The 10,219-nt window shown below is 45.5% G+C and overlaps 2 protein-coding genes across 2 annotated transcripts in view; both read left to right on the forward strand.

Moving 5' to 3' along the window:
• LOC112461578 (hybrid signal transduction histidine kinase B-like) overlaps nucleotides 1-375 on the forward strand; it is an 18,741-nt gene extending 18,366 nt beyond the window's left edge. The window contains exon 6 of the mRNA XM_025026870.1: nucleotides 94-375. Within this exon, the coding sequence (XP_024882638.1) occupies nucleotides 94-209 (116 nt within the window). The 3' untranslated portion in view covers nucleotides 210-375. The remainder of the gene's footprint in view (nucleotides 1-93) is intronic.
• Nucleotides 376-3,129: 2,754 nt separating this feature from the next.
• On the forward strand, nucleotides 3,130-10,206 carry LOC112461600 (limbic system-associated membrane protein-like; the record flags this gene model as incomplete). The annotated part of the gene is made up of 9 exons (XM_025026917.1): nucleotides 3,130-3,382; nucleotides 4,621-4,707; nucleotides 5,424-5,639; nucleotides 6,047-6,168; nucleotides 6,384-6,525; nucleotides 7,584-7,681; nucleotides 8,673-8,975; nucleotides 9,786-9,981; nucleotides 10,144-10,206. Coding segments are annotated over exons 1-9 (1,267 nt in total), but the record flags the coding sequence as incomplete, so codon positions are not given.
• Nucleotides 10,207-10,219: the final 13 nt, after the last annotated feature.

Here is a 10,219-nt window from a genome sequence, read left to right on the forward strand (position 1 = left end):
ACACACACACACACACACACACGCACACACACATGCGCGCTCGCGTTTTTGAGTATTCTATTTATGCATTATTTTTGTAAATTTCATTTTCAGCTCATCGCCACGCGCATCGCCGAGGACATGGTCGGGGACGGTCGCGTGCCCGCTGGTATCTTAATCGGCGGGACAATCTCTGCAGAATGGATCGCTCGTGGCACCCATGGCTGTAAGATACAGAACGTTTGGCCTAACAACACATTTGTGCTATAACGAACGAGAAAAGGATTAAAATTATTATCGCATTATTCATTTTATTTTCTTGCCCATATACGTTCTTATATTTTCTAACACTGACGCTAGCTTTCAGGAAGTTATTGAAAAATGAAAGATGATAAAGAGAAGTTAGACGCTAGAAAAGTATTATTTATAATCTATACATATATATATATAGATATATGAATATACATAATTTATATGCATTATATACATTAATTTTGTACATACAGCGTAAATCGAAACTATTTGTAAACTGCGAATTTAATTCTATTCTCTAACTCTTACTCTGTATATGTATTATATTGCTTATAGATTCGTTTTCACTATATATAAACATACTATTTGCTAATGCATAGCACTTCAATGTAACGTAAAGCTTCAGTTCGTATTCCTAGCTGTAAGCTATACTTTAAGAAACTTGTGCAGATAATTTGTAAGAATAGTTCTTCTCTGGAAAAATGAAAAGAATGAAGTATAACCAATGAACGCGCCAAGACGACCGACAATTAACGCGAGAAATAAAGTTTTCAAGAGAAATACTAACCGCGACCTCTCACTTCCGCTCTCGGTGGATACCGCCTTATGAGATCACCGTAAACACAATTTAACCGGGGAGGAAGGCACGATCATCGGAACGGCGAGACCGGTACTTCGGTGAATTACTGCCAATTAAGCCACAACTTTTTAGCTAGCGCGGCGTGAATACGCGACTGCCACGTAATTTTCTTTGTCGCGTGAGCAATGGCAAAAGAACATTCAGAGATCGTCCCCTTTCAACTTCTCGCCCTGTCACCTATCGAACTCGTCATTTTCTAAAAAATGCATTCGAATATCTTTTCAAATGTTTTTGTTTGCCGTGCGAATGAAAATTAATAAATTAAATTATTTAATCATTACATCGGAAGACACGCGCGAATGTATAATCAAGCAGATACAGAGAGCGAGTAAATTCTATAATAATTTATATATATTTTTCTTCGCCAAGGATTTTCGCTCGAATATAAATCACGAGAAATTCTCGACGCGACACTCGAAGGTATCGCAGTCTTACGAATACGCGTTATAAGGGCGAGTCAAGAGTCGGCTCCGCGACGTGAGACGAGGGAAAAATAAATCGGTGATCCATCACGATTCAGAGAGAGCTCGCCGAAAGCTCGGCTGTCCCGGCAGATTTCTTCGGAAATCCATTTAAAGGAGGATCTTCGTCGGCGCTTTAATGGATGCATCAGATAATTGAGAACCGCTTTCGAGCACCTTCTTCTCTCGACTTGGATTAAGTATATTCACATAGATTCGCACGAACACAGCGGGCGCGCAGCTCGAGGAGGATTACTTTTCCTTCGTAATCTCTCGTCCTTCGTCCCCGCCGTTAGAACCGAGGAGGCCTGGACATCCTCGAGCACGGCACGGTGTCGTCTACACATTTTTCCGAGCACTTAATTACTCGTGCGAGACGAGATCGCCGAAATGAGATTCCGCTTTGAAGAACGTGTCGAGTGAAACAAAAATGTCAATGTACAATGTTCTTTTTTCTGTAGCGTTAAATCTAGTGAAATAAAATATCTGTGCGCGTTTATTCGAATTAAATTAAAAATGTGAAGATATAAGATTACTAATCTTTAATTTAGCGACTGTTTGTGACACATAATATTTGTTTACTTATTACTCGCGCGATACTTTGATATGTAGTAGCGTACAATTATTTATAGCACATCCGGCAAGCTGCCAGCTCGTCTCTTTTCACTCGCAAACGAGGAGAGAGCCAAAGCTGATCGAATGAATCAGGCGTGCAGACGCCCGTGAAAAGATCGGCTTGCGCGTTTATGCATAAAGGTTTTTTACAGCGCACCATGCACCATAAAGTATTCAGATTTTTGAATTGTAGATATCCAGCGATGGACGTCCGGGGGGGGGGGGAAAGAGTTAAAAGCCGGCGATAAAGTGTTAACCGTTTATTGCTACTTCTGCCTCGGGGGTAAACGGTTCGTCCGGGAAATAATTCAGTAATAATAAATGAGAACGCGTACTTTTTCGCGTCAGCATGAAGATATATATGTATATATGAGATATAACGCGCTACGTGGACTTTTAAGTTTCATTTTTAAATGAAATCGATTGTGAGAGCGGAAATAATTGAAATGGCGAAAAAAACGTAAAACTGACAGAATTACATCAGCGATATTCGAGGCTGGCGGCTACTTTCATTTGGTTTTTTTCATTTATAATATATTTATAAAAGAGGGGACACGCGACGGAAGCCGTCGCAATGATCTAAGAAGCGTTGAAGCGGCGAATCGCTTATTGGATTAACGGTCTAATGGGTAACTCCGGCGAATGGCTCTATACACGGTGTGTGACCGTGCGTAAATTGAACAAATTATAGAAGAATGCCTTTGGTCTTCGTGGGTGGACACCCTATGCCTGCCCCTATAGCGCAGCGCAGCGGCTTTGCAACAGAAGACGGTGGTTCTCAAATCTTGCGCTCTCGTTCGGAGAAGCGCCAGTTCAACGTGAACCGTCGTTCGATGCTGCGTATATAATTGTCCCGATTGTTTCATTAAAAGTATTTCAAGCAAATCGATTTAATTCAATTCAATTCATTTCAATCGCGCGTAGCGCGTGAACATTTTTATTTATCGGTACATTTTATATTTTTAACAAAAGATAATTTCTCTACATTTATTACTTTTTTTTTATAACAGTAACAATTGTCTGTTCGCTGCAACGCTCATAAATATTATAATTGGCACTCGGACGGAACGTAATTAATGAGAAAGAGTCACTTTTTCGGCCGGCACGGACTTGCCGTATGCGGCATGAGTACCTTTTGATTCGTGCGCGATGGACAAGTGGTCATAATTACGTGCGATGATACACATGTGCGTGTGCGTGTCGGTGCGTGCGCGTGTGTTTAAGATCGCGCGCGGGACTCGAATCACATCTTAAAGCGGGACCATCAGTGCCTCGTGGAGGACCGAGAGAGTCACGTGCACGACGAAAGAGCGTATTTTTTTCGGTGCGATCTCGATACGAAATTTTTCGCGTGGACAATTTCGGTGTAACGCGCGGTGTAATTATTTCTGAAAGATGGTGCTCCTCATTTGGATACTTCACGTCTGTATAACAGGTATCGTATGAGATATGTGCTGGTGATTATCGGGACTGTGAGAACATTTGCCCTGAAGGTAGAAGTCATGTAGAAAATGTCGTGTCGTTTTAAAGAGGAAATGATGTCGGAAAATAGTCAGAATGTCGTTCATAAATTATATAAGTTTCGGACACCGTAACGTTTCGTTATTCTCGCACGCGCTTCGTATACTCGTGCTCGAGGAATTGAGTCCCAAGAGCGATAAAAAAAAAACTAGAACGCGCGGCCTCTTTGCTCCGGCTATCTTTCGCTCGGGGGGGGTTTTTCGCTGACGTTTTCGAGCCGTTAAAATTTTCGGAGTTTCAGAAATTTGCAAGCGGATTAAGAGGGAGGAAAAATGAATCGCGCGGGCGCGTTACGGAGATCCCTGAGAGAGACGAGGAAATATTCATTTCTTAAAAGCTCCCTCCTTGCTATACGCGGGCACGGCCTCCGCGAATGCGGCGGCACTTACGCGAATGATTGATTCAATTTTTACTTTATTGTTTTCCCACTTTAGATAATCGTCGCGATAACCCGGGAGCACGCGTTCGGGCAACCCAGTTTTCTCGTATACGCGGTCGAACGCGGCGCGCGCGGGTTAATCGGACTGAAATATCTCTCCTTACATACGCCGGCGGCGCGCGGCGTAATTATAGCCGTATTTCCGTATGTGGATCGATTTTTTCGAGAGGGAAAGCCGGGAGGGTGGTGGGACGCACGTGAAACTGTGCCTCGTTTGCTCGCCCACCCTGGGCGCACGCAACTTCGGCAATCGATTCATCCGAGCCTCCTCCCCACGTACGCGCTCCCCTTAAGTGCGTGCGTGCGAGCGAAGGGATAATTGCGCTGTAGTTTCGCTTTCGCAAGAACTGACCCGCACCGCCCGCGTGCTATGCAAGCACGGCGGGACGCGGGGCGCCGTACTTACGGCGCGATCGATCATAAAGAAAGAAATGGATCTCTCGCGCGTGCATGCTCGAGGTCTGCGGAAATAAATTTCCGCGCGGTCACTGCGCGCGTGCGAGATAATAACGCAGAAGGGGAGAATTTTTCGTGTCGGGAATCGTAAAGAGAGAAAAACAGGACGATTAAGGCGCACGCGGAGGCGCGAACGCGATTTCGCAATGCGGCGATCGCCTTGGCGCTTGCGACGTCGTTAAATGACAATTTAGTTATTATTATATTATATTCGTGAGTATATGTGTATCTGTATATACGTGTGTATATTATTACAGGCGCTTACGCTGCGACAAACCGCGACCACTCAATGACGGTGAAAACCTACGAGAACGAAACGGTTTTGCTGCCTTGCTACGTGGAGGGTATGTCGTTTGTTATAAACGATCGATTATGTTCCTTGCGTTTCTTCGTCTTCCCGAAATGATTAATCGCGCCCGCTTTAGCCCCCCCGGTCCGCTTTCGTCGAGTATACCTACGTCAGTATACGTATTCCGTACGCGCGCACGTGTGGAATTACTGCCATTTACGAAATTGCCCGACACTCCACAGGCCCGGACCGCAATCGCGGCCCACACGCGATAACGAACGCCGAGGGTGTCTTTTGAAAACGTCGTTGTTCCTACCTATACGGGCGTGCAGAATTAGGATAAAGTGGGTAACGTGGAAAAGGGTGTGTATTTCTGCGCGCCAGCTGCCGCGAGCTGCGCTTTTGTATCGCCGGGATAGTCGTTATAAATGAGTCGTCATGAGTCTTGTTAAAGCCCCGCTTCATTAAGACGAACGTTGCTATTTATGATGTATTTGCATGTACCTTTCTTCCTCTCTTCTTTCGTACGTCTCTCTGCACGAATAATACACGTTGTTTGAAAAGCAAGAGAGAAAGAAAAGCGAGCTCCACCGAGGTTCCTTTCTTGTTAGTAAACCCCTCGTTAGTAGGTAGTAAAAGTACTACGTGTGTCGGGTCCGAATGTCGGTCTTTAGGCTCGGTAACAATGCGGACGGGGGAGGGAGGGGAGAGACGGGGTGATCTCAGAGTTCAAATGCACGGAAAAAGCTTGTTATTTCTTTCCGCGCGTAGGCGCGCAAACTAGGGTAAGATGGTGGCGAGAGGAGGTCCTCCTGGCCGACAGCTTCGAGCAGGAGCGGCCGTCGCCCGAGCGAGTCACCCTGTATAGCAACGGCAGCCTGCGGGTCCTTCACGTGCAGCGGGAGGACAGCGGGGAGTATGTGTGCCAGGCGATCCGACCGTCTCCCTGGGGACACGTCACGCAAGTACACGAGATCGAAGTGATGTGTGAGTATACCCTCCTAGCCAACGTATATATATATACCCCCGCGATAAGCGTCCCCCGCGCGTGGCGTCCCGAGTCCCGAAGGATAATCCGTCTCTTGTACACCGAGGCGGATCGACGCGACGCGACGCGGCGAAAGGGATTCTCGAGGAGTCCTTCTCGCGTTTGCGTTTGCGAATCCGAACTGAGACGCGTCTATCCGTCTTCGTGCGAGCGCGGCCTTATCTACGACCGCTTCCCAACCGTTTGACTTCTCTTCAGAGAAGACCCCGCTGAGAGCCCGCCTCGCCCGCCGAGGCGGAGATCTGAATTTTGCATGAGCCGTGTAAACGACGTGTAAAGTCAGTTTATACGCGTACAACGGCGGAGAAATTTATTTGTTCGTTATTTCGCGCTCCATTCCGCTCAGATCCACCCAGCGCGGAGACGGTGCCGGCGACCGGCGAGCTGGAGGTCAATCTCGGGGAGAGGGTGGAAATGCAATGCGTGACGAAGGGTGTCCCGGCCCCCATCATAAGTTGGAGGACGAAGGTAATCGATATTTCTGGGCTATTCGATATACCATTGCCTATGCCAACGATATTACGCGATCCGCGCGTCAAAGTGCGATGGTGGGAAACGTTTCGCTGACGAGGGAGGAAACCCTGGGGGATGAAAAAAGAAAGAAAAGAAAACGAACGTATAACGCGGATGTCCGCCCGCGAGATTTTTAATAAACGTCTTCTTCTTCTTCTTCTTCTTCGCAGGACGGGGAAATCCCATTATTGGACGCTCGACCGCAATTGAGATTTCACGCCGACAATCGGAATCTATCCGGCAGGTACACCTGCGTCGCCGAAAACGGAATCGGCGATCCCGCGGAGGCGCACGTAGACCTACGTATTAGATGTGAGTTTTCGGTTTATCCCCCCCCGTTCGAGAGCGTCTGCATCTAATCTCGCGCTAGACACGGCACACCCCGCATGTGTTACTCAATTATTAACTGTATCACGGGCTTTGCGATGTGTAAGTCGTTTCGGGAGCGCCCGCGATTAATCGAGTTTAATTACGACCCGCCCCGTATACCGAGACGATCATGCAAATCGCGCCCTATACTCCTCGCGCCACGTAGCAGCACAATTAAGAAATTGCCGCAGATTGCTCCCTTTAGTATTCCAATCAAACGCATGAGCGGAGTCAATTATGCTGATTGTACGGTTACAACGAGTGTTTTGCAGATGTTAATCAACCTTCGCGGTGCGCGAACAATATCCTTTCGCTTTTGCGACATCAAACGCAGGTCTTACGTGCATTTCAGAAGTGCTGCTTTAAAGACATAAACAACACGATCGTATATGTATGTGTGTGTGTGCGTGTGCGCTTTAATGTGTGATTAAATGGCTAAGGGTGACTTCGACTAAACTCTGGTAAACTCCTTAACTTATCAAACGGTACCTGTTCTATTTTGTTAAACGTGGATAGAATTAATTTCTTGTTTAACCTACGAGAAGAAAGATTAAGTCAGAAACGAATTATTTAGCTTCACTGTTAAATATTAAGGAATGAAATTTAAACCATTATCCCGAGTTAAATAATATTTTGTTATTTTCAACTACTACGTGTGTATTGAAATTTATTACTTTAACGCAAAACAGTGTTATTTTAATTTCGTTGGTTTAGTTAAATTCACATCGTTTTAGTTAAATCAACGACATAAGAGTAAGAGCAGTGGCGACTTACAGGAATGGTTAAAAATTATTCAACTTCAGTATAATTTGAAATTACGAATTTAATAGCGTTGAAATTTTGCTTGAAGCGATTCTGCCGGTTGAATTAATCGCCGATCGAGTTAATCGGAGTTCGGCCGAAATCGCCCTGAAGCAATTAACTCGAGCATATATTAATCGCAATCGAGACTTTTCTCTTTCAACACTGCACTAAGTACCTATGCAAAAAAAAAAACGCAGATAAGCCGGAGATCCACGTGAAGAAACCGTGGGTGCACGCGTATCCGGGGATACGAGTACAACTGGATTGCACGGTGACCGCCTGGCCCGAGGCAAAGGTGAGGTGCTGCCTTTACTGTAAGACTGTCAACGGTGCGTGATTGCGCGTTAATTAACGGTTCGAGCAATAATTAACGGCGCAACTTGCTAAGAACGCGCGCAAGTCACTTCGTGGCACCTAATCAGACTTTTAATTGCATCGCAAGTGTGCGAGCGGACTTCGCACTGGAAACGGCTGTAGACGTTTCCTCGATATATATATACTTACTTCTGAAGCCCTTAAATCAGGATTTTCCACAAGAAATAAGCAAGTCGAAAAACAGACGCGCGAGTGGAATTTATTTCTGCAGGAATAAAAATCTCGTATTTCTCTCCCTCTTTTTCCCCTCCCTTTTTTCTCGCTGGTTTCTTTCGAGGCCAATGCGAAATTGTGTCCACGTGATTTACTTGTCCCGGTCGAATAATCTCCGCACCCTTATTAATCGCAAAACAACGTAAAATACTTTGAAAGATGAAACAGGGGTGCGACAGGGTTTCCCCGCGTAATATATTGTAAAAATAAATTTTCACGCTCCCGCACCGAAACTTAGGTGCGAGTAAAATTGTCCCTCTTATATGTCACACGATAACGAAGCATCCGATACGATACGATCGATCGGCCGGGGTCTCGACGTCCAATACAAATACGAAATATTTTTCTGACGTTACGGCGTGTTACTCGTCTTTTAGATTTCAACGAGTTCTTCACGCTCGGTAACTAAATGAAACCGCCCCTCCTATCTGCCAAGCAATTTCTCACCGTGATCCCTTAAAGCCAGTCGCACGTGACAAATCGATTCGTAGGGGACGTGACTTACCGTACCTTTTTTTCTATTTCCTCGCAAAAAAAAAAGAACCGAGCGGGTCAGGGAGAATTACGTTACCACTTGGTAATCGATCCGAGCGGGATAACGTTATAGCGATCTCGTGTAACGAGAAGTTGTAAAAATTAATGTCTCGAGACTCCGACAGATTATGGGAGTCTCATATGCGTCTGTTTTATTTTTTCAGGTTGAATGGTATTTTAACAACGAGACATTAAGGTACACGTCGCGGGTAGTGAAACATAACGCCGGGAACGATCACAGTCTATTGATAAGGGTGGTAAGGACAGCCGATTACGGTTCCTATCTCTGCCGAGCGTCGAACTCCTTGGGAATCACCGAGAAGATCGTCGAGCTGTCGGGAGTCGCGAATCCGGCGGTGTTCAAGAAGGAGTCGCGCAGCACGTCCAGCGCGTCGTACAACTTCATCTGGGAGGTCGACAGTTACAGTCCCATCATCGAGTACCAGTTTTGGTTTCGCAAATATAGGGTGAGAGGGTGATTCTCGGTCATAGATAGAAATCGTTAAATCGATAGAGAGGATATACAGCCGCGTGTCACGCGAAATCTCGGGAAAAATCGGCGTGAACTAAATCGACGTCTCGTCTCGTCTCTCCTGAGACGTGGGATTCGAGTCCACGGTTTCGTGCGTCGCTCGCGTTACGGGTCTGATAGCCGCCGCGCATGCAAGGGTCGCAGGAGTAATTGAACAAAAGGCAATGCCCGGGTGGCTCATTACTAGAATCTTCGGTTATAAAATACGTTTCTTGCTTTAACCGGTTCGTGAATCCGCAATAAGGGGAAAAAGAGACGTCGGAAGCAAAACGAAATGCAGAATATTGAAGCAACAAAATTGTTTTCTCTCTCTCTCGACGCGCTCTACGAAGATTGAGAGCTGCTTTATCAATCAGTATTTTTTCTCTCTTTGGGGAGTGATTCATTTCCCTCATCTTACCGTGCTTTTCCCCGAATCGCCTCGACATAATTTACAGAAAACGTGCGAATATGTCGGGATTGTAATGTGAGTTTTATTGATGTCAAAAGAAGTCGTAATAAAATTAATTTAATTTAAATGTACAGCCAGTAAGAAAATAAAAATGTAATCATTTTGTTTTCACTACTCGACTGGCTGTAAATTGTTTCGCATTCTTGTATAATAATTCTTATAATTATACAACAATATAGTACAGCATTAATATTATATCAAACGGATTATTCTGAAAAGACTTACGTTCCTCTGTTCTTTAAAGATCAATTTTAATATGATCGTTCCGAGTCTATTTTTTTATGTGTCTCGTAGAGAGGTGCTGGGAGCGAATGGCACAAATTGTATATTCCCGCTGGTGGCAACGACATCATCAGCCCGGTGCATGTTCGCTCCTTCAACCTGACGGGATTGGACGCGGCGACCCATTACGAAGCGGTCGTTTTGTCCAGAAATCGTTACGGATGGAGCCATCCGTCGGAGATACTGCGCTTTCACACCGAAGGAGCTCGTAAGTAATAAAGATAAGTCGTTCGCATATATATCCGCTGCTTCTATCCCTCGTACCCTCTCTTTCGCGCTCGCGCGCGACAGCGATTGCGAAGAGAGATACCGTAAGAGGAAATTCGGATCGCATTTGATAGTATATCGCGTCCTATTTTGCACGTTGCAGCTGTCGATTCCAGCGAAAATACCGAGATGGATGACGAACAAGAGCAGAATAGGATAGTAGGTAAATATGACGCTTG

This window comes from Temnothorax curvispinosus, unplaced genomic scaffold (genome assembly GCF_003070985.1).
Source record: "Temnothorax curvispinosus isolate PA1 unplaced genomic scaffold, ASM307098v1 QBEX01011515.1, whole genome shotgun sequence".
Classification (NCBI taxonomy): Eukaryota; Metazoa; Arthropoda; class Insecta; order Hymenoptera; family Formicidae; genus Temnothorax; species Temnothorax curvispinosus.